The sequence below is a fragment of the Vanessa tameamea genome, chromosome 22 (assembly GCF_037043105.1).
Source record: "Vanessa tameamea isolate UH-Manoa-2023 chromosome 22, ilVanTame1 primary haplotype, whole genome shotgun sequence".
Classification (NCBI taxonomy): Eukaryota; Metazoa; Arthropoda; class Insecta; order Lepidoptera; family Nymphalidae; genus Vanessa; species Vanessa tameamea.
Genome location: NC_087330.1, coordinates 584,416 through 610,613, shown reverse-complemented (window position 1 = coordinate 610,613; position 26,198 = coordinate 584,416). Strand labels below are relative to the sequence as shown.

Here is a 26,198-nt window from a genome sequence, read left to right as displayed (position 1 = left end):
ACTTTACAAGCACTCGTATTCTTTTTTCAAATTTTACTCAGGACGCGGCACGTGCCATCACATTTGCGAAATTATAGTTAATCGGTTTTATTGTTTAAGAAACATTCCAATCCAAAGCAAAATAAATAAAATAAATAATAAGCATAACATTATCATCGAGCACAATTAGAACCATTGATATTATATTGCATATCAAAACTTCAATTCGGATAGTCACCATGTACAATAGTACAATATCGTATTAATATACGACTTTGTTATTTTAATATTAAATTAGGTCACCCAATTCCAACACGAAATCCGTAACCGTAATTTTGTCAAAGAACGATGATAATAAATAACCAGTATATTATCGTTACGATAAGCACTTGCGTGCTCACATGTACTAAACGGTGTCAATTTACATCTTAGGCGTGATGTCAAGACCTAGAACTCGACTGAGATACATACAAGTAACTAACGAGATTGCTTCCATCACGACTATACTTTGGGAAGAAAACAATTGTAGATAAACAGACGTATTCATACGAACAGTGTATCTATGACTGTAATATTGTTACCAAGCGATATGGCAATGAGAAATGAAATATATATTGCATACTAAATAATTTACTATGCGGTAAAATACTTTCATTTGTATTAAACTTAAATAAAATGGCGTCATATTTATTTATTTCGACCAAAGATACGTTTTCAAGTTATCAATATGTTTTTAATAGAAATTTTGTCGAAAAAGCAATTGGTTACGACAGATACTTTGTGCCAGTAATTACACTGGTTCAGTCACTAGTGTGTAGTGAGTACCCCCAATCAGGAAGTTCTCTCATCAAGTAATGTAGTTTTATTCAGAATAAATTAAGGATAACTTCGACTCTGATAACGATAGAACGATATCCGTCGTAAACATTTATTTTATTGCTTTAAAGTAATACGAGAGGTTCAAGAACGGTCATAGTTATATTTAAAGGGATCAAGAACTTTATGTATTTTATATTATTGGTAGAAAACGTGGCTTTTGACCAGCCGTGACCTGATCGGTTTAAGTCACACCACTGCACATAAGTGCTTAATTTATAATAAATAAGGAAAACACGACAAGTTAATCTGCATGCGTCGGATGCAATTCTGTAACATGCGTATCCACTAATCCGCAGGGAACATCGTGGTGCAATAATATCCAAGGGGGAGTCTTAAGAGTACCGCTGCTTTTTAGTTTTCGTTGACGATAAGTCTACTGGGGGCCAGCTGATGGCAAGTGGCCATCAGCGACACGATACGATTCCAACTGTGAGGCGTACATACAAACGTCATTGTTATTTCGCAAGTTCATTAACCCTTCATACCGGAACACCACAACACATATTACTTGGCAGAATATCATGTGCGTGGGTCGTATTTAACAAATGGTTGCCATCTGGCACAAATGCCGTAAATTAACTTTCTTGTAACATCTTTAAATTGCTTCATAGAAGACGTCATTATATTTGTAAAGTTCAACAAGAGTATTAAGATCAAAAAACAGTGTACGAGTAGCCTTATTAGTATATATTCTTATAAAGGCCTGAGAATGTCTCGACGTCTGTAGCAGTCTTTATTTAGAGTAAATGTAAAAGATTAACATAATAGAAATCCAGGTATACGATTTAAGAATAGAATTTTCGCGCCAAAACCTGAGTTCCGGTAGATACGTAGGCTGGGGATATGGAGCGCGGAAGAGCGACTGGTTTATAATATTTCGTGGCGCCTGAATTAATTATTTCCTCGAGGCGAGTTTTAATAAATCATCGTCCGAGAATTGTTATATCAAAATTATTTAACTAATATTTGTCGGTATTTATTTGCAATAATAAAGTTTAAAAAGGAAGTTTATGATGTTTCAAACCATAAATGTGTTCTTTGGTCAACGAATAATAGTAGCACAGATTACAAATGACCGAAGGTTGTTTAAAACAATATTCGTTTCTATCTGCTGAATCGTATTGTTATTTTAATATAAGGCGATATAGGTACTCCTAATTTAAAAAGGATTTAGACCTTCCCACTTGTTTTATTTGTCCTCTGCTCAAATGTTGCCTGAAAGAGATCGTTGCTTTAGCGGTATGGCCACCTGATGCACCGCTGCGGCTTATGAATATTTCAGTATTAGGTTTGAACTAAAAATAAATAAAACTTGAAAACTTATTATAATTGAAGGCAAGCTAAAGTTAAATGGTTTCATTGGATATTTGGATGGAATCTTACTCGTAGAATAGCATGATATACTTTTCATTGTAAGTCATGAATAGGTTTTAAGGAAAATTCAGATGCGTGAGTAAATACCTACTGAATTTTGCGTAATACCTACTATTGGAAGAGGTGACTACGTAAACCACATCATGAATTTTAAATAAGCAATCGTAAAAAAACCCATTCCTTGTTGAAACATTCAAAAGTGGTAATTCATTGTTTATTTTTATTTTAGACAACATTTGCTAAAATAATCAGGAAATCTATCCTAAAGAATATTTTTTTTATTTTATTTACTGAATAATATATACGTCATAGATATCTAAACTACAAGCAAACCAAATGAGCAATGAATATATATTTATTAATAGCTTGATATATAAATATAAAATCCTTTACTTTTAGGTCATTGAATATTTTCATCAGCATTACTCGCATTGGTAATTGGCCCCACTTCAGATCGGTCAAAGGAATGTTCGAATCCATTCATCAAAGAAATGACATGAAAATTTGACATACGATATTTAAACCGGAAAGATAAAATCAAACATTAAAGTCATAAAAAAAGATAAAAAAACATGTCACCGAAATTTTAGAAATTAATCCATATTAATGCGAAAGTAACTTTGCCTGTTGCCTGTTCGAGCTCAAATCGCTGAACCTTAGATGAACTTTCGTACGGAGATAGTTCGAGTCGCGGCGAAGAACGTAGGTGAGGTTTTGATCGTATAAATCGTAACTAAAGGGTGGAAGTTTGTATTATGGTTGTTATTAGAGAATCAATCATTTGTTAAATAAGGAATATAAAACTCATTATAATTTAATATTTTGTTTAACTTAAATAATGTTTGTGCATTTACCAGACAGATCTGGTATTAATAAATTTAAATTTCGAGTAAAGTTTCGGGTTCACACACACACACACTCACTAAATAGCAATAATAAATAAAACGTATTATATATTTTATATATTGATACATACCTATTATTTACATTTAATAAACGTGTTTGCTAAAAAAATTTAATATTGGTGACTAATTTTATTTGCTGTTCCAATACATAACAAAATTAATTTGTACATTGCATGTGAAATCGTGTTAGGCATGGTTGTAGTAATGAGATTACTGAGAAAATAAATACTGTACGCTTCGTAAGCTATGTCAAACATTAATGACTAATACGTTAATTATTTATACCACTCAGTATTAGTGGACACGTTTATTTGTGATATCGGTAGGCGGACGAGCAAATGGGCCGTATGATGGTAAATGGTCACCACCGCCCACAGACAATGGCGCTGTTAGGAATATAAACCATTCCTTACATTGCCAATGCGCCACTAACCTTGGGAACTAAGATGTTACGGCTCATTCACCCTCCAAACCGGAACACGATAATAGTAAGTACTGCTGTTTTTTTGTTGAGTGGATGGTACCTACCCAGACGGGCTTGCACAAAGCCCTACCACCGAGTTAGTCTAACCTAACCTAACTTAAAAAAAAGTTATTTAGTACCTATTAAAGGTTTAAGCATACAATAATATTAGCAGTTGCGCTTTGAAGTTTCACCCTCTTTAAGACTATTGACGTCACAAGTGAGAATTTCATGTTCTTGTGTGATAAATATAAAACGATTGTTAAACGATTAAAATCTCGCCTTAATCGATACTATGACGCTACGTAAGACGTAACGAGGCAAACAATATGACAATAGTTCTTATGGTGAAGTATACAAAGAAAAAAACACCCTGTAAATTTCCCTCTGCTGGAATAAGGATTCTTCTCCCTTTGAGGAGAAGGTCTGGAGCTTATTCCACCACGCTGATTCAATGAGCGTTGGTGGATACTCATGTGGCAGATTTTGCTTGAAATTAGACACATGTTTTTCTTCATCGAGCACGAGATGAGTTATAAACACAAATTAACAACATGTAAATTCAGTAGTGCTTGCCTAGATTTCAACCCGCAATCATCGGTTAAGATCTACGCGTTCTAAACACTGGGTCATCTGGGTATAGTGAAGTATAATGCGTTCGAATATAATTAAACTCCTAATGGAAATATGTTAGCTAATGGAAAAATTGCACGAATCGTTTTAAAATCTACTTCGTAACTTCGTAATGATAGCATTGAATCAAAAATGTTCAATAAATAATAAATTTAAAAAAAAAAACCTTATTCAAGTAGTCGCTTACGTGCACTCTTATGGTTTGTCATTTAACAAGAATTTATTAAATAAATGTACCGCAGTTTCGAAATGTATGTTATTTATATAAGAACTATCAAAAAACTCAATATTTTGCTGTTTTTCTCTAATATAATTTATTTTTTTATGATCTGTCTCATTTACGAGGAGTTTTAATAATAATGGGCTCGATCAATGTGAAGTAACATAGCTTATATTATAAAACGCATTCATGCGATAACGATACACGTATCGGTCTGGCATGGTGATTACACGGGGATCGGATCTTCTTATGTAACTGATGGCGTTTCGTTACAACGATCGGTTTACGTTTCGTTTGAATTATATTACTAATGGTTATTTACTTTGAAGGTAATAGAATAATTGTAACAAGAACAGACTTGCTATAATTATGACGTATGTACGTAATGAGTAACTTATTATTGAGAGGGCGAAGATTAAGCGACGAGGATTATATTTGTTTGTGGATATAGAAAGAGTATTTTTTTAGTATATCCTATTTGCAAGGTTAATGAGAACTTTACGATCGGACGTAAACTAAATCGATACTTGTCTAGTTTACATAGTTAAATGTAAGGTTACGGCCCCCTGCGGAATAGAACCGAGCGATTGTTATTTCCGTTCCGTTTATCGATCAGCATTTAGGCTTTTCCCAAAAACTTGACTTCAAAAATATTTTATTCCTCTTACAATTATCTTAACAATATATATTTAATGGTGTCACTACACCATTCTGTAATAAATATATATTTGTCTTTTGGAATTTGATCCCAAAATGCAACAGCGCCAGTCCCTCATAGTACGCGAATTTTACATTTTTTACTAATATTATGACTACTTTAAAAAAAATCAATAACAAAATATTTTTTTAAATCGATTCCCAGTCGGTGACCATCACGTAACATACACAATAAAAACCTTCGAGTTTGAAACCTTCTCCCTTTTGAATACAGATTTAATATACACGGGATTACAAAACTTAAATAAATACAGATAGCATTTTTATTACTAAATTTCAACGAGCGAAGTATTTACGTCGTATTGTCATCTTTCTGCAGAGGTTCGACGACTTGTTTTATTATATGCTTCAATTTGGTGCGAAGTAAAATAAATAAAATAAATGGCAAATTATTTATATGAAGGTACATGACAATTTAAGTACGAGGAAATAATCGGTACTGTCATGTACTAAGAGCAATGTATGAATTTAAAAGGGTCAAGAATCAAGATCTTTTTACAAATTATATTTTAAATTGAATATAAATTTTTAAAAGTATATCCGAAAAGGCCCAGTGTATAGAACCAGTGGGTCTGAAACGGAATATCGGACATGCCCTAATTTGAACCTGCTCCTTGAGTCGAGGAGAGAAAGCAAAGTAAATCTGCAAGTGTTGTGGATGGTAATCTTCTTTTTAACAAGAAATTTCCTTTCTTCTCCTTTTTATATGATATGTAGGCGAACACGTAAGCAGGCCACCTGTCAAGTGGTCACCAGCGGCTATTGACAGTGGCGTTGTAAAAAAATTAACCATTCCATTATAGGAAAATATCTTTAAATGTATTTGAAAAGCTATTACAGAAAACGTACATGACACTTACGCTGATAACAGTTAATTATTCTAAAAAAATATGTACTGTTTGTGGATTACCTACGCAAGCTTAATGAAAAAAAAAAAAACAAATAAATAAATTTATAAAGACAAAACGAACCTTGAATCTATTCTCAGCTAATGTATAATATAAAATAAACGATCGTATTTATGATAAACTATCAACATTCTAACCTACATGGCTGATGCGGAACTGTTTCCGATTTCCGCGTCCCCGTATTGTGCGGACGACTGTACCGCGAATTATCATCTAATCGCCGTCGTTTACTCAGAAAACTCTTATGACGACGTACAGACGTAATATAACATGTATTGAATTTTTTTTATAAGTTTATTTTTATTGAGCTTATGATTATATTTACATTCTTAAGTATCAGTATAATTAAGTTACATATTTCATATAAAATCAAAAGGGAATAGTTAATTATGATCAACAAAGCCCCCCTTAATCTACGCCACATATTGCAGATATAAGTTACTTAATTATTTTCTATATAAAAGATAATTATATTGCAACAAAGTCCTTTCATGCTTACAGTACCTCGCACTGAGATAAACCTTCAGGTAAAGAAAAAGCGATACGTTCCCTCGATGGCGACCGTTCCCCATCTTTCTCATACTCTACTCCAGCTTTTTATAACATTATTTCATTTATTTCTTTTTTTGTTTTATATCATACAGTCATAGGTAGGCGGACTGGCACCTGGGCAACCAGATGGTAAGTCACCATAAGTATGGTAAGCACTGCCCATAGACGTTGGTGCTATGGGATGTATTTATTTATTTGTATAGCGTAGAGGTTTAATATAACGCCGTAACGAATTTAAGTCCGTGTATCAATGGTATTTATTTTTTAATATTTTCTAAAGAGAACAATTCATTTGCAGAAAACTTATTAGTATCGGTGCAGCAAAGCCACTAGAAAACCTACCTCGCGGACAAACGATCAAATCGACCACTAAAAAGGCAATTTCTTTTAAATGTTTAATCATGACAAATACGATAATTAATAAATATTCCAAATTAATTTTTAAACATAGAATGACTTTTCCATAAAAAAATTAACATTTTGAAAAATGTTTTTGTCGTTTTATTTTTTTTAATAGCTTTCCTTCAATTTTTTTTTAAATAACGTTATGTTAGATCAATTTAGTCTTTTATTTAGCGTAGTGCGGTGTTATATTCCTGCTGATGTCATAACGACAGTAATTAGTGCAGTAAATGCATGTCATGTCAATTATTCAGTTGCATGTCGTGATCGTAATGAGAGTATTATCTATATATATAAATCATACATTTCGTCCGGGTTTTGTAAAAGACATAATTATAAGGCAAAGTAAGGGTTTCGTTTTATATACACAAAATGTATAATCTCAAATAGATAAGGAATTAAATTATTGGACATAAGAAAAACTGGAAACCGTATTTTACTCTCAAATCTAGATTAGATCTGTCACACAGGCCACGATAAAAAAAACCAATCGTTCTCTTATCTGTTAAATATCATGACAAGTATCACTAATGCCTCGGTGTTTCAATTAAACATGATTTAATGGCAACGGTAGAATTGAAATGAAAACAATTGCTTGTGTCCGATGATATTTATAAGTGCATATGTAATAAGGTATTTTTTGTTCAACTCCTGTATAATTTATAATAATGTCACCTATTACACGTACGTAACAAAACAAAGCACTTATCAACGCTTATCAGATCAAGACAATGCGAGTCAGCTATCTCGAAGTCTATAAATATCATACATGTACTCAATATGATGAGATGCTGATGACCAACCCTCATTAAAGAACGTGCTATGAAAAGCTTTTTTACGCGGGAAAATGCATCTGTCCCACTTTAAGTGTGGGGGGGGGGGTATCCGTTATTCCAGGTCGAGTGGAAACTAGTGGTGATAGTGGGACGTCAGGGGATCGTATCAGTGCTACGAGCTGTGTGTCTATAAATTTATATATAGCCTATTCCAATGGAAGTAGGAAAAAAGATAAACAAACCTTAGATTTACGTATTTCATGCGATTTGCTAATAACTCAGCTGTATTGTGCACTACTAAGAGTTTATGATTAATTTGTCTTTATTTATAATACAACACTATTGCACTTAACTACTTATTTTCACTTTAATTTTACTTCCAAAATTCCGATAACATTTTCGTCGATGTTCAAAACGGCATTTTTTCGCAAATCCATAGTGAATATCATAGATTAATCAACTTTCGACCAATGGTGTCGTGTCAATTTGCTGTCAAAATTCGTTTATTTGGTTATTTTCCTGTTAGGTTTGGAATAGAGTATAGCTTTTAAAATAAAATATATTTTTTTAGGCTTAGTCTCCTATCTCAAAGAAAATAACACAAACGAGCACCGAGGTACGTTATAATAATTAAAATTTCACATAATAATAATAAATAGCACAAAATCGCTTTCAATCGCTCGCGTCCAGTGGACTATTTCACATGTGCCATTGTATTGAGAACTCTTTATTTAATCTGTGGCTTACATTTACATACAAATAAAATGTCAATTGGTCTTTGTTACTGTTGTACGCTTTCTTTCTTCGAAACAAACGGGACAAGTGAATATTTTAGATTCTATATAGTTATTCGTAATATATGAGATTAAGTAGGCATTATTAACATAAAAGGGAGTCATTATTTTTAAATAAGATGCAGGTACTTATATTATATTTTTATATTCTTCAAATATTTGATTCATATGCGGTAGATTTTTAAAAATTGTCCTAATTTATTTAAAACAACTTTACATAGCTACAATTCAAATACATAATTATAATACACTTGTGGCTGCTTCTGAACTAACCCTATTTACGTGTAATAGACATCCATAAAAAAAAGTTATGCAACTCATAGTACTATTTAGTTCCACTAAAAATATTGAAAGGGTACACATTTTGTGAGCCCCGACGATATGTTTTCAAGCATTTCCATTAATATACGGAAATTCCGTGACGTTGCTGTGATAGCTTGAAGAACAATTTTCGCGACTTGTTTAAACAGTGTCATAGAATTACGTGCAAACGTACAAAATACGTGGTTTTTCAGCAAATATTTATAAACAGTAACAGTAAGTTCATTTATTTAGTGATAAATTTAATCTTTTCGTTCAAAATCACAAATAATACCAAACAACGCGAAATAACGTGGGTCAATAACCAATCGACGGTTTGATACAAAAATATTATTTTTTAACAGTCTCTTTGGATATTCGATCGTAAATTAGATATTAGTGATCATATAAAGCTGTACGATACTTTATTGGAGTGTATATGAACAAGGAATATTACAATTTACTCATAAATATGCGATACAATTACAATGAAAATCAAACTATACTTTGTTGAAACAGGCTTTCACTAGTACTTTCAAATCGATTCTCAGGTCTAAATTAAAGGTAAAGCTACCACTGTTAGGTATGTTTTTTTATTAAACTGAGATTAATTTTTACTATCGGGCCGGATTTATTATAAACGTACTTATAATGTACTTAACTTACTTTGATAATGTACTTATATGCTGTTTTTATTTTTGTTTTAATTTTAATTGTAAATATATATATATTTTTTGTGTATTAGCTTTAAGTGGAAACTTGATTGATTTGTGTTTTATGTTATATTTTTGTTTTATATTACAGTGTTTTTAAAATTGTTTGTTTCCCAAATAAATAATTATCCTACAATATCCACAATATATCGACTACATACTTATTCGTCTAACTTAATAAATATTATCTTCTATATTTGCTCAGCTTTTAACTCGTTTATCACAATGCTACATATAATCTTTGACCTTCCCAGGAGTTGAACAATCGGACCAATGGATATGACAAAAATATGTGGGTTCCGTACTAAGATACGCATTGAGCTTAAAATCGTTCTTCTCGAATCGCCTACAGGGACGCGTTAACACTAGCGGCCATCTAATACTTGATAAGCCTCTAAGCCTTTCTGTACTTTTACAACAACAAAAAAACATAACCATAAAAAAAATTACAATGGTTTATAAACAGTTATAAAAAATACCGGAAATGATATTCAATAGTCTGAATTTAGAATTTGGTTACAATTCGAAGCTAAAAACATAATATTACAACGCACATCTGTGTGCGAAAACACAAGTGTGCTCATAGTTCAATGGAACGGAAAGAATTCAGGTGCTGGTCGAACGCCTTTAGGTGTTTGTGTAAACCAGGTTGTTATTAAAAACTGACTTGACTTAAAATTTTATTGGCTCTTGGGTGAGATCTTAGGACCTCGGGTTGTGTCTGCAGTTCTCTAAGCTGAATACGAAACGTACGTACGTAACTTTGAAACGTACACAGTAGAACTGTACAGTTTAGCTCTCCTACTAGCTGGATAGGTAGATCACTCACTCGAGAGTAATTTCAGTGCTACACATTATCCGGTTTGAAGGACCACTGTAATCGCAGGCACAAGGTGTAACATCCCTGGCCCTATGGCTAATGGATATGCCGTAAAGAATTGTTATTATTTCTCACAGCACCAGACATTGCTTGTTCATTAATAAATCCATTTACAAATAAATATATTTAATATTAAAAATCATCTGTATTGACCGTATGTCATTGTAGAATATTCTAGATATCCCCAGTCGTCTAATAACAGTTCTGTCTTATCGAGACCTAACACGAGCATTATAAAAAATAAACATGGCAGCGACTCGTGTTTAATAGCGTACATTTTTGTTATTTCAGATAATTGTTCTGTTTTGTTTATGTATGTGAAATGACCAGGTTACCTTATTCACAATGTATTTATTTAATTGTTATACGTTATTTATCAATAAGTATTTTCTGCAAATTATGACTTTTTTCCCGCCATCGTCATTCAGCCAATCATAGTTCATTCTTGGACACACTAAGAAAAAAAACTTTAAAAAAATTAATTATTGACTCAATAATATTATCTAAATTGTGTATTCGTAGCCGGTATGTAAATCTCAATCACTTACTAAATACGATAAACAAAATCGAAACCCAATACAAAAACGTGCAATGCTTTACAAAAATATGAAATAATTAATTATGTACACAGATTAAATATTTAATCCCATTAACAAATGTGCTCGGCGGAGACGTCCCTTAAACGGTTATCAGTGGCTGAGTCGGTAAAAGTTCCAACAACAGTGCGTTATAAAACAGACTGTGTGAACGAAAAGCGGCTTCAGTGCGCCCGAGAGCAGCGCAAGGTCAAGAACACACAACCTCTTTCGAAAACAGTCGATCGCCTGGCTTTAACTGTGATGTGATTGTCACAGAAAAAAATAAATAAAAAAATAAATTCACACTAGAAGATATCATCTGTGCCTAATTTAAAAACAAAACACCAGTGGGATCGCACGTGCGTTCCAAATTTAAACGCTGTGCGTCGCGAGTTTTCCCGCGTAAACATAGTGTTCTTAAAAGTGATAAGACAATTTTTATGAAAAATATTTGTTTTGTGCAAAGATACTGCAATTTGTCAAGTTGGGGACAATTACAGGAAATAGTTCAGAGTAAGTTGACAAAATTATTGCAATCTTATTTCGCGTTTGTAATAATTGCATTATTACTTCAAAAAAAATGAAAGTTAAATAATATATACGTATTTATTATAAACATTTTATCAATACATTTGTTTTTAAATAGAGATTATATGACCTTTGAAATCTTGAACAATACGATTCTGATCTTCTAATAATAGCGTCAAAAACAAAGTAATGGATTCAGAAAAGTAGAGCAAATAATTATTGATGTTAAAAATTTACATCTAACGAATCTTTTATTAACTAATAATAGTTGTGTTGCGTAAATTAAATATACTTTGTTATAATACATAGTAACTTTTATGTCTATAATAAATGATTAACGTATTATTTTATTATCCACTATTATTTTTTTTAAATGTATTAAATAAATTTAAAAGAAAAACATATTTTTTGTTAATTATTAATATTAAATATACACAAACTAGACATGATATATATTTGATTTAATAAAGTGAAAATTTTCAATCAATCAGTTAAACTTCGGCGCTTATAATCGATTTTAATATAGACATTTGTTTTGCTGTGATATAAATCAAAATAATTGTACTCGTTTGAGACTAGCCACCTGCTTCGATTTTGTACTACAATTATTATTATTTTATTAAATGGATTTTTGTGAAAAAGTATTATAAAAATATATTATCCATAGCAGGTATATCATGCCCAAACATTTGGAGGTTGTATATACAGCATCGTGTTATCCTCCGTAGAGGAATGTATGTACGTTTCACGATGTCATGTTCTTTTCGAGTTTAAGTATAGTTATTACAGCAATAATTTAATTTAGTTATTTTGTTCAACATTCTGAATAAAGCAAAAATTTGTAATATACAAATGCCAGATCATTTGGTCGGATGATTTTATATAAAGAGCTAAAATCTCATAAAATATTTTATATATAAACGTATCGTTTTGCCTTTTTTTTTAAAGTAACCTCTAAATTGAAAGTTCTGGAGTTTGTAATGTTTGTATAATGCGGGAAAATAACACACGCAGACAAACTAAACTAGTCTAATATTAATCAGTAATAATAGTTATAATACTTTGAATGACATTCAATTAAATTAATAAAAGTAGAACTTCGTTCAAGATAAAAAATACTAAATAAGAAATCAACGTTACGACCAAATCGAATTTATATAAAAGGCATTCGTATATTTGTATATAAAATTAATTAGATCAAACACGTGTATTATTTAAACTATTTACGTGCAGTTAATCTGTGACGTTCTGATTCACGGCTGCTGACGCGGACAGAACTCGTTAATTGACAACTTTTTATATCCTAATGTCTCGTTCGGTTAGTAGTGCGAATACTGGGCCCTCTATCGAGCCCTGATGGGGCCAATTAAGACAACAAATTCTAAGCAATCTCAAGTGCTTTCTTTGCGAACACACAAACAGTTGTACACTATAAGATCTTCAGCGAACACGGTTTGCTAATGTCGTTCTGTAACGTGTGTCCTGAAATTCATTCGGGACAAACGTCTTAGTCACATTTGTTTTGCTTGATACTAGCTCGTAGCTCTGGTATAGTCGAACCTTACTGTATACCGATGCGTAGTATACATATATAATATATAATAAACAAGTCTGGTAAAACGATCAGTTTCCATATCAACTGAGCCTTGAACTTGGAAACACGTTCAGTATTTTACATAACGTGCATATTTATATAAATCAAATTATTGCTACCAGCTATACCTCTGATATGAAGTCAGAGTGAAGAATGTATTTTATATCAGATTGAACCGAGTATTAGTTAGAGTGCCACTTTGATACATCATGGACCAATAAAATCTATAAAGTAGTGCTAGCAGTATTGTAAGGAAAGTAAATTTTTATTCAATTATATAAAGGCATAGAGTGTATGTTGGGCGAAAAATACAAGCCCGTTTATGTCAATGACATGAATTACATAGAATTACATTAAATTACATATATAATAAGCTACTGACATAAGTACTGCAATTTTAATAATAATATATTACGTTAATTTTATTTTACTTTGGTTTATTAGAAATAAGTTGTCTGCTGACCTTGTATAGGTATCTGCTGAACATCAAAACCTCAGACATTGTTTATAAAATATGCTCATCTAATAATCTCACAAACATTTATAATCAAATTACACAAATGTTTTAATGTTTCGCCAAAACGTTTCACCGTATTGCTCCCGTTCTAAACAGGGAATCTATATACATGGACATACATATATTTATACATAAGAACGACACTTCATAAGAGGCGTGACAATACATGCAAAGGCGCAAATCTGTGCATTAGATCGATATGAGACGAGAGACGAGAAGTAAAACGTACGTATGTTGTATGTTATATGATGACAAGTATATATAATAATCGTATATTATACAACCGAATGTTTAATGAGAGTTCATTTAAGACCATCGAACATATTGACATTGATGCAGGGACGTCTTAGTCCATTCCGGGGCTCCAGGGTACACCAGAGTATAGGACTCTGGCGTAAAGTAACCTGACCAAGTACAGTCGAACTTTTTTTTATTAAGCAAATATGCCTTTATATAAGCCTTTATTGGACTCATGAGAATGGGGCCCCCTGAGCCCGCGCCCCGTGTACCCTTATGTTAAAGACTATACTGCATTGGTGACGGTTATTGGTGGAAAAGGTCAAAATTGTACTAATTAAAACAATATGCTTCTTCATTTAAACATTCAAATGACATTTATATAGGTCTGTTTTTTCAATTGTCGCATGACGCCATAACGATATCTAAATCAGATAAAAGCATACAAGCAGAACAAGTTTATTCAATTTATTTTATAATTATTATAAATATAGCTTAGCATAAGTCATTTTTTGTGTCAAGAGTAATTCATATATATATATAAAAGACCATATATTGTCTGATTGTATAAAAATTTGACAGTTTATTTATTTAGACAGAGATTTAATATAGATTTGGTGTAGATGACTTTTATTTCGTAGTGTAAATTTCTCATAAAGAAATGAGTTTTTTTTTCATTTTACGTATTCCAATTCCTTTCAAAGTGACAATCCTTGAACACGTCGAGACAAATACTTAATTTTACTTTCTACAGCCGAAGTTATGACAAACATAATTCAATCTATTATAAAATATTCTTCGTTTAATCAATGCCAAATTAAAACAAATGCAGCTACTAATTAGATTAAGACTTGACATAGTCGTGTATATAAAATACACAAAAACTCCTTCGACGCTCACGTCGAGACATATTATTATAAGATATTAAACATGATTATATCTTCTGATCCTACTCAATATTAATTACTTCGAAGACACAACCCACAAAAAAGAACTGCATAATTATTATTATATTTATAAACTAGGTATATAACCTATATAAACTATATATATACTGTATATAAACCTATATAAACTGTATATAAACTATAGAAAGACCAATGGGCCAACTGATGGTGAGTGGCCACCATCGCATATACATTGGTGCCGTAAGAAATATCATATAAAACAATAATAGCACTCACAGCTACTCACTCTTCAACCGGAGCACAACAATACTGAGTACTGTTGTTTGGCGCTAGAATTTGTGATGCAGACACCCTATTTAGACGGGCTTGCACATAGCCCACAAACACCACTAAGTATTTTTATATAATTAATGTTTTAATGGCGTCGAATAAATACTATCATACTTTAATATTAACAAGTACCTTTAAATTTTACAAGTTCTTAATTACGAGAGTAGGCTGTGATCATACCTACTCGTATATGTTTATTCCTACTAAACAACTGTGACAACTTTAATAAAGTAAAATATAAAATATTAACATACAATAAACTGTTTGTTGAGGCAAATAATATAGAAAAACTTTAAACTAACAATTATCACAATAATAATCAGTCAACTTAATCACATAATGGACAAATCAGAACGAGATCGATGGTACTGAGTAATTTTCCTCATGACGTATTTGCTAAGTTAATGCTAAGGCCCTGAGCAATACCGAGCGGGTACACCCTAAAGCTCTACCGCCAGGTGACAACAACTTGGCTGCGATACTGTACTGTTGTGTTCCGGTGTGAAAGGTGAGTGAGTGTATGATTAAAAGTAGAAACATACCATCTATGGTATCAAGGTTGCCAGTGCATTGGCATTGTTTGCTTAATGCCATTATCTTACCTGCTAGTTCGACTCACTTTTTTAGCATATTTTTTGTCTAGACAAAAAAAAATGCTATACATATATTTTTACGATAAAATAATTTAATTAAAACATAATCCTTTGTTTGAATCATTACCATAATCAAAAACAAACTACAGCAACATCGTACTGTTCGACTTTTTTATGTATAAAAATATAGCTCCTATAATAATACAGTTTAGTTTTACTTCTACAGTCGTCATGTTTGCGACATAAAGGCGAATCCTATATCAAGAAATGTATGAGAGTATTTTCGTTACGCGTAACTATTAATACCAACAGCTTTTAGCGCTTTAACAATGGATTACTGAAGCTGTAAGTGCTGTGGACAGTACCATTACAGCGAGATACTTGTGCCTACGAAATATTTTGCAGTTGAAATACACTGAAACATAATGAGCTGACCCCGATTAAACAGGAAAAGCAAGAAAGCGCACCAGCAGCGCTGAATAACTCGTCCCAGACAATAACTAAATCTAAATTTTCTTCACAGAATCACGAAAGCCTGGTATGTAAAACATTGTTAATTAAAATATAGTATGAATAATAAAATATAGGTCAAACATTATAAAACGTGTAAAATACATTCGTAAGGAGTACATAATGAATGAATGAATGAAGATGCGTTGCTGCGAAGGTCTTGGCAATGTGAGCGTAAACATTTCTATTTGTTCTGACCTCGTACCGGGACTGCGATAACCGCTATCGAGTCACACGAATCGATTATTATTTACAATTATATATCGATTATTGAATCGTTTTATTTATATATACATGTATGTTTTTAAGAGTAGTGCCTATTCGTTCACGTTAAGATTATGACATAAATAGATTAAATATAGGTATATATTCATATATCAGTATTTTAACATAAGCTAACATATTGTTAATATTTAAAAAAAAATGCCAATCGTATCGGTGTTACTATTAACTTGCAGCTAAAATTATAAATTAATGTAAAATATGTAATATGCGTATGCATGTGGTGTCAACTGGCATTTTAGTTTAAATTACAACAATTTGTTTAATGATTTAAATTAAACGCAATTGTAATTTCTATACAATTAATTATTAAACTATAATGCACAGCTGTATAACAACATATAAAAGAAATTGACAACATCCGGTTATTATATTCAAGAAACGAGTCGTTTTGTGTACCGATGCTGGAATTGTCTACGAGACTTATTTCAAAAACATTTGTGTAAACAAGAGTCTTAAGTTCCAAAGTCGACTTTAACAACTCGCAACTCGTAACTCGTTAAATATAGGTTCCGACAGAGCATAAAAGATAAATTTTTTAGTATAGAACTATGGATAGATACAGATAATATCTGAAATTGTATCACGTGACAAACTCGACACGAATCGCTAAGTACGAATTTCCTCTTAGCGACTCGGAAATGAATATTTGAGATCGTTTGTCGAGGAAGTGAATGTCGCAAATGTGCTATACTCGTTTATTGGATATTAAATATGATTTATGTTGAATATTGTATGTATGTATTTCGTATCATTTACATAAGTAATTACATAGTATTTATGTACGGGGCGCTGTACTAAAATAGCATATTTGGTTTAAATATTATAAATAAAACATATTTTGATTTATTTATTATAGGATATAGAGAATTTATATCATACAGTAAGCTACCTCTCCAGCTTACTGAGCTTAAGTCTGTGACTGCTGTAGAAGTGCGGTCAAGTATTGCCGTGTTCCCGTTTGAATGATGAGTTTGCCAGTGTAACTTCAAGGACAAGGGCATACAATTACAGTTTCGGCACAGTTAATATTACAATTCAATATTGATAAGAGACAGTAGATATTATTAAGTGCTTATATATAGATTAATACGAATTAAAGAATTCTTGATAATAATACGTAGCAATAAACGAAATATATATTGATTTGCTTACAAATAGTCTTAATTAAACCAAACTATTGTTTAGATTTCATTACACCGATTTATTGTTATTGTTATTTAAACAATTATAGTTCAAATCTAATATCAGAGCATAGCACTGAGAAGAACGCGTTTGTTCAATCGAAACGTAAACAGCGGTCAATTCGGTCGGTATCTACGCACGTTGAAGTTATTTATATTCACGTATCTTTTGAATTAGATGTGAGCGTGTGCTCGTAAAATGTGCTGAACACCGTTCAGGAAACCTATTTCTTTTAATGTATATTTCCATTTAGCATAAATAAAAACGTTGAATCGATCAAGTTGATTCAATTTAGATGGCTATAAGAGAAAACCTTTTATATATCAAGCTTTAAGGTAATCTATTAACTCAGTATACTCTAGTTAAGCCTATATAACGCCTATAAACCTATATATATATATGTTTATAATTGATGTTCTATTAAAACGGCGGCAATATACAACAATATGCGTGTCAGTTTAAATAGCATTAATATGTATTAAAATATTAAATTGTATAAATCGCAATCATAAAGAGGTTTTATAACGAATTAAAAAATATTGGGAATCTGTGAAAAAAGAAAAAATATGATAATACGCTTTATTGTAAATTGCTATTAAACGTGTTTGCGTTTTTTTTAAATTTTGAATTAGAATGGAGTTAGATTGTTGTAGTAATCTTATTTATAAAAACATACTTGTTTTTTTCCATATTTTACGTTTAAAATGTTTATCGGCTCGAGTTGGAACTCTTACAACTGTATTTGGCACATGCGTGAACGTTTCTGTCATAGTAAAATAGTATCGCAAGCGTACAGGTGGCGCGCGAGTCGTACGTCGTATTTATAAAAAATAAGCTTCCGTCACTCCGTAATCGGGAAGTTACGAGGTATCAAATTCATTTATTCGATTGATAAGTATTACATTTACCCATTGATGATTAAAATAAAAACCATCACCCGATCGGAAGAAAATACTTGTATCTTCGTAGAACCGGCGTTTTTTTTTCATACATCGTATGGCGAGCATCAGTTATTTATTGATAATATAGACGTAATTCGTCCATCATAACATCTCAACAGCAATGACGTCTGTGCAAATTGATGACCTACATCGGAATAAGTTTTAACCGATAACGTCCTTGTCTTGTGATAACAATACTATTTGTTATTTGGAAAAAAAATGGATGTTAACTACTATTTGTGGATGAGTTACGATATTTAAAAAGCTCTTATTAAAGTTTTCACTAAATTTATTTTATCAAGTTTGATAGTCTATGTAGTTAAAGAGCTAACCTTAGGAATTGATTGATATGTTTGATAGAGTCTTAAAAGCCAGGCATATACACCTGGAAAGCTTTCCGTGATTCTGTCCGCAAATCTCAATGCTTTGTTTTTTGTTTCCGGTTTAAGTCAGTTTAATTACAGGCAAAGGTTACAAAATCTTAATACTCATTGGTGGTGTAGGGAATGGCTAACATTTCTTACAGTGGCAGTCAAATCGGATATGGTGACCACTTATAATGAGGTGGCACGTTTTATGGTTGCCTTCCTATATTAAATAAAATTAAAATAATTAATAAAAACAAAGGAATAATTCTAGTTTATAGATACGTGATTGCTATCTGTCGGGATTATAAAGCTGACTGCTAATACGTTGGAGTGATATAGACTAGAGTTTATCGTTCATTGTTTGTAACAATTACCACAAGCAGTGGCTTAACGCCTAGAGCACTTGATAGGCTTAATCAACTAAGTTTGCAAGCATTATATTATAGACATCAATGTTATATATAATTAATCGAGCGTTTGGTTCCGCAGGAGGGTTGCAGCGGCGCGCTACGGGGAGCGACGCGCGCGCACCATGCTCGCGAGCATCAAGGGATTTTGGAAAGTGTGCCGCTATGGGGATCTTTACATGGTAAACTATGTTGTATTACATACTATCACACACGCGAACTATTACGAGTTTTGTTTGTGATTTATTATCGTCATAACGGCTACTAGCTTCCCGTCTTGACTACAGGTAAAATTCATACAACGGTAGATCTCTTATTGTACACCCTTAAAATTTAAATTTTCAAAAATCTTCTCTTAGTGAGCTTACGTTGCGAGTAACTATAATTAATTTCAAATCAATTGGACTTATAGTATTGGAGATCACGTGACGAGTGGTATTTTTCTTTTCTATATGTAGATATAAATTAATTTTATATAGATAACATTTTCAAATAATTTAATGAATATAGCATTGTTTTTTTTAGTTAATATAATGAATTGTTTTAAATAAAGCATATTTAAAATTATTTATAAGTGTAACATGTTGAAATTTTAATTTAATAAATAATAATTAGTGACATATCGGTATTTTACGCTTCAAGAGAAAACTAGAGATAACCTAATAATGCATTGTTGTAGAGGAAAAATACTTATCACGGAGTGTAAAATCACATATTAGCACGTACTTACTTGCGTCAAATATTTATTTTGTAATTAATATTGTGTAACGCGTGCATTGAGATATACAGTTTCGTACTTCATTAAGGAATCTTATTTATTCAGAATTAAATCTTCACATCACCTCTTTGATTGTTCCGACGTTCAGACAACGCCGTTCTCCATTTATTTAAACTTTATTTAAACATTAAAACATTTATTTAAACTACTATTCATTTATTCGGTCATAACGTACTTTAATGGCTGTGTGCCTGACTGAAGTCAAATCTCCTTGGGAATACTTTGGCTTGTGAATTGGTTCGACGCCCTCAAACGCTTGGTAGAGACACTCGCATATTTAATGGCTTAAAAAAAACCCTTGCGCTGCTCTAACGATACTGTTTTCAGTTTAACTTTTAAATAAATCGATACACAGTACCACATACGCATCAGTCAGTCTTAGATATTTGTATATAATAGGTATAAATAAAATAGTTGTGCAATATATTACGATGTTTTATTCAAAAAAACTTATAATTAATATATTATAAACGGCTCGTGTACGAGGCATTGTGTTAGTGTAAGATCGAAATGATAGGTCTTGCATAACCGTTAGGATATGAGGATAATTGGACCTATCACGACTCCACGGTGGATTCTCCGATACCATTTGATTGTAGCGCCATTATATAACAGATATATCTCTTATTTAATATTAAATATGTATTGAGTATAAATCATCATCTGGTCCGAACTTTAGGCAAAAACGACAAAATTCAACGGCTTACCATAGGAGTAGGAGATATAAGTACAGTATGTTCGTATACACAAGTGCATTATAGCACAGTTCGTTGGCATGGCAACGTGATAAAGCTGGAGAGAGATTAGGCGCCTAACCATTCGCTTTGTATTAGAGTTTAAAACTGCATTGGCAGTTACACTCTTAAGTAGAAACTTAAATAATATTTTTTTAGCTCGATCTGTGACTTCAACCAGGGTCCTTATGATCTACTGGCTTAAAAGCAAACCACTATAGATCAAACATATGTTTTTAATAATTACTTGTACTTCGGAATAAGTCCAATCGCTTTGAAATTGATGACGTATGTGAAAAAATGCTGTTATTAGTTAAATCACATTAATATCAGTAAGAATTTGACTTAATTTTTCTTTCGGATTCACGCAAAAACTAATAAACCGATTGTTATAGAATTTTTATATTATGATAGGCTAGGTTTCGATACGGGCGTAGGCTATACAGTTAGTTAAATGTTGTATATTTTTTGAGCTTTAGAAAATAAAGACTATGTAAAGTAAAAATGATGGCACAGGTTACCAATACAGGTTGAATACCTGTGTTGTTAACCAAAATAAATAATAAACCTAAAAACAATAATGTTATAATTACAAAATAGTATAAACTGAAACTGTTGTTAGTTTGATCAGCCGGCCGTGATGCGCTGCGCTATTGAACTTGAACCGCGGACTGACCGACAAGTCATACCGACACGCGCGAAGGATACTTTAACTTCAGGTGTAATGTGATAACGAAGATATATCTAATACAAAGTATTTATTACAACATAGAAATATACATCGACTACATTCGAATGTTTAAATTTATTAATATATATATACGAAAGGAAATTGAAAATAATTGTGTGTTATTTATGTAATTTTAAAGGAAATTTCTTGTTTAATTTCAAAATACAACCAAAAACAAGTAGCATATTATTTTAAAATCTCAAAAATTTTCGCCTCGGGACTCTTTTGTGAATACATATATTTCAATACTTTTATGTTATTCATTATATATCGAGCAAAAATAATTTTAAACGTCGCAATAACACAAAATATCATATTATAATTACTAGTCAATTTTTTATTTGAATGTTCCATGAATATCCATCATTATAATTTTCATTTATGTGTTCATGTTTCAAAAATATTCAATTGTAAAATTTCTTTAAAGAGCTTTTGGGGATGTAACAAAACTAAGAAGAACTAAGAAGTAATTTCTTAGTTGATGACACACCTTGAGAATTAGTTGATCGCCTCCAGACTGTTTCAAATAACGAAAATATATTTCTATTATATAAATACAATAATTGTACAATATCACAGTGTAACGCTTCTATATTGAATAAAGTTTTTTGACTTTGATTGTTACAAAAGTGATTATTGTCGGGTGCAATCGCTAGTGTCAACGTGTGAAGGTTGTAATGCCGACACCGTAGTGGACATGACTCGCGTTATTGAACTTGAACTGTCGTCGGATGAGCTCAATCACTGCAACTGCCTTGTCAAGTTATTACTATTTTTTTGTGATATACAAAAAAAAACATTTATTTTATTTTATTTATAATTATTTAATACTATAAGTACAATACTATTCTTTTTTTTATATTAATTCATATTGTACTAGTAGTCGCCTGCGGCTTCGCTCGCGTTTTAGGGTTTGGCGGTCAGTTAGGCGTACAAGGTAGCCTATGTGCTTTCTCGGAATTTCTATACTAAGACTCATTAAAATTGGTTTAGTGATTTGACCGTGGTAGAGCAACAGACAGGCGGACAGGCAGATTATATATAAAAAGATTAGACATTTATTAATGATTATTCGTCGGTGTTTGACAGATTATTTATGTACATTTTTCTAGTGATAGGTTTTAAATTGTCGAAGTTAAACAAAGAGAAATGCTACAATTTTTTATAAACATAATTATATCGTTATAAAACTAAGTCATTTCGCAAGCGGCGGGTCGAGAATAAGGCAGATTGATTTTCTCGTTACGTTCCATTTAAATGAAAACAAAACAGCGTTAAGCTACAACAACGGAGCTAGAAATTAGATTGAATACAATACAATAACAAGTTACACGCTTTAACATGTGATTTTACACTGTCGCGTAATTACAGTCTCTTGTGTTATGCAATACTTTATAACTTGTTTATATCGACTACTCTACTACTAATCTACTAATTCGTTGGTTACTTTTAGCAGTTTTCGTCGTCGAGCCTTATGTGCATTGTTCATTTTCTTCTTTATCTTTCTGTATAATATAATAATGAGTGGGCAGAACCTATACAGACGGGCTCACACAACGTTCAACTAAGGAGTACAATTTTGTTATCTTGAAATTATTACATAAAAAATATATTATAACTAAAATTGTTTTGTGCCTGTTATATTCTACCGTCAAACAGCAATACTTTGTATTGTTGTGTTCCGGTTTGAGGAGTAAGCGAGTCAGTATAACTACAGGCACATATAACATCTTAGTTCCCACGGCCGGTGGCGCATTGGCGACCTACTTCTTATAGCGCTATCTATGGCTATGGTGATGGGATATGCACTTACCATTAGATCCGCCTAACTTAAATATAAAAAAGCAGTAGTCGTTTAAAGCAAGTGATTTTTATTAAGTAAAAATTAACATTTCCAAAAAAAACCGAAACTTTTGATTCTAAAATTCTACCCACCGACTCCTCGTACGTGTGACTCAGTTTTATGTACAACTTTAACATCGATTGCATAACCATTGCAACAAATTGTTTGCAGAGACTAACGAGACAATAATTATTAAACGTTGTAAATTATAATCTTTATGACACACGTAAGATTTAACTAGATTATTGGAAAGATTAAGTATTAAAGGAACAGAACATAACAGACGCAATAAGTGTGGTCAATTTATTAGTATTATACGGAATTCGCTTTGAGTTTAATAGTTTTATAAAAAAAAATAACCCGTTTCTATTTTATTTAGCTTATCTATTCACACGATGGATCGGAAATATTGTATTTGTGCAGTTCATTGAAGACATTTTATACGCAAACGTATCTATTTTTGAACCAATAACGATATATTTTTTATCGTGTAATATGTTTTGAATGGTAAAATTTGTAAATTTATTTTCATTAAGGTTGTCATGGAATCGTAGGACTGTAAATTGTGGATATAAAATGATATTTATTTGTAATTACCAAAAATAATCTTTATTGTAACTTTTTTATGATGCTTACGTTTGACCGCACTGCTATCAAACCATTGTAATTATATCGGTAATAAATATATGTAAATTAATTTATATTGTGTTACGTATATTAAAATAGAAACAGTAAATTAAATGATAAGAAATATCGCTCTGATACGATTTTCATTAAACGGTGTAGAGAGGCATGAGTCTGCGTGTGTAGTATACGTATGAGTTGGATGTGAATCAAACGTCGGAAGTAGAGAATCACTTTTTCCTATCTTTCCGTCTGTCTCATATTTTCATTAGCGTTTAATAAAGGCCAACGTTCGATCAATGGGCGACCATTAGTTTATATTAATACTTGCTGCTGAATATACATTTATATTTGTCCTTTCGATATATGCTTTCCTGATTATCGGAGTCATAAAATTGTTTTTATCTATTCATAATTTATTTATTATTAAATAGATATATCTATAATTAGCATATACTCTATACGATTAAAGTAATAATGATAAGGACTCGGCTATTTAACTCCATCTTGACCTTTCAATATTATGATTTTGCTTCCAACATTGATATAAACAGACTCAATTTATTTATTTAGCAGCGCTTTTCAATTACAAAGAGAATCATTATATTTTTAAACATCTATCGCATGGCATATGTATAGATCTAGAAATGTCAATTGACAATTAAAAAAAAGCACATGACCTTACGTTCACTTGCCATTGCAGTGCAGAATTAAAGATACTAGAAGTGAAATTTGGTATTAATACTTTTAAACTGTGTCCATTTTAAAGTACGCTCAAGTTGGTCCTGCGACTGAACTCCTTCCGGTCTTGTAGGATCTGCCGTCCCTTCGGATTATAAGACTAAGGGAAACGATAGTGCACTTGTGTTGGCGTAGCCACCAAATATCTAGGATTTCACACTCGTATACACATATGAGTATGTCCTGTGCAGATTAGTCTCCCATAAGAACAGAAAGGTTATGAGAAGACATCAGCATCATACTCATTTCTGCACATTATGTATATTAACGTACATTAACAGCCTGTAAATAACCCACTGCTGGGCTAGAGCCTCCTCTCCCTTTGGGGAGAAGGTTAGGAGCTTATTCCACCACACAGGAATACACATGTGGCAGAATTTCGTTAAAATTAGACACATGCAGGTTTCCTCACGATGTTTTCCTTCACCGCCGAGCACGAGGTGAATTATAAACACAAATTAAGCACATAAAGATTCAGTGGTGCTTGCCTGGATTTGAACCCGAAATCATCGGTTAAGATGCACGCGTTCTAACCACTGGGCCATCTCGGCTCAACCCTTTATGTACCCTTAATGTACTTCATGTAATTTATTCATATGTTTTTAAAGTAATATTTATATACGTCCCGACTCATTCAGTGGTTTTATTTTCGTGACCGAACCCATAACCTTAAGTACATTCGCGGTCGCCCTACCTCAATACCACTGTGCCACGCAGTCTCCAAGTAAACGCATTGGGATGCATACGTCGAGAGTACTAGAGGTTTATTTCGATTCGATCGGAGTTAATCTCACTGTAAGTACTGTGTATTACTTAGAATGCTTCATTAAATTGACGATAATATTGATATTTGAGTGTTACTTTTTCTTATATTATACAGTAATTTAATTCCTCTTTATTTACACTTATAAAGGGGATTCGTGTTTGATTGCTCTTATGTAAATAAGAAACTGTTTTGAACATGTGTCTCTATACTATATACTATATATGTATATTTATTTTCCTACCGTCAAACAGCATTACTTATAATCACCTAGTTCCGGTTTTCGAAGTGAACTATTGTACTTACAGGCCCACGAGATGTAACGTTTTCGTTCCAATTGTTGATGGCACCTTAAAGTTGTAAATAATGGTTAATAAATCTATCAGATCCCGCTTATCATTTAGGTGGTCCTCTAACGTATTTGCCTGCATTACATAGGCGCAATCGATCCAATTCCATTTTGGTCTAATGTATTAAATCCACAATCGAACCATATGTGAATTGACCATGAT

General features: G+C 32.0%; 2 protein-coding genes across 17 annotated transcripts in view; one reads left to right on the top strand and one right to left on the bottom strand.

Moving 5' to 3' along the window:
• The window catches only part of Rg (rugose), a 419,297-nt gene that overhangs the window by 25,782 nt on the left and 367,317 nt on the right, over positions 1-26,198 (bottom strand). The gene's annotated exons all lie outside the window — the stretch shown is intronic.
• Positions 1-26,198, top strand: part of LOC113402287 (facilitated trehalose transporter Tret1-2 homolog) — a 44,250-nt gene that overhangs the window by 12,698 nt on the left and 5,354 nt on the right. The window contains exons 1-2 of one of the 2 annotated variants that reach the window (XM_026642491.2): positions 11,193-11,586; positions 19,556-19,655. In XM_026642491.2, the coding sequence (XP_026498276.1) occupies positions 19,599-19,655 (57 nt within the window). In that variant the 5' untranslated portion in view covers positions 11,193-11,586; positions 19,556-19,598. Of the gene's footprint in view, positions 1-11,192; positions 11,587-19,555; positions 19,656-26,198 lie in introns of those variants that run through there. The other variant, XM_064218549.1, reaches the window with a different exon arrangement.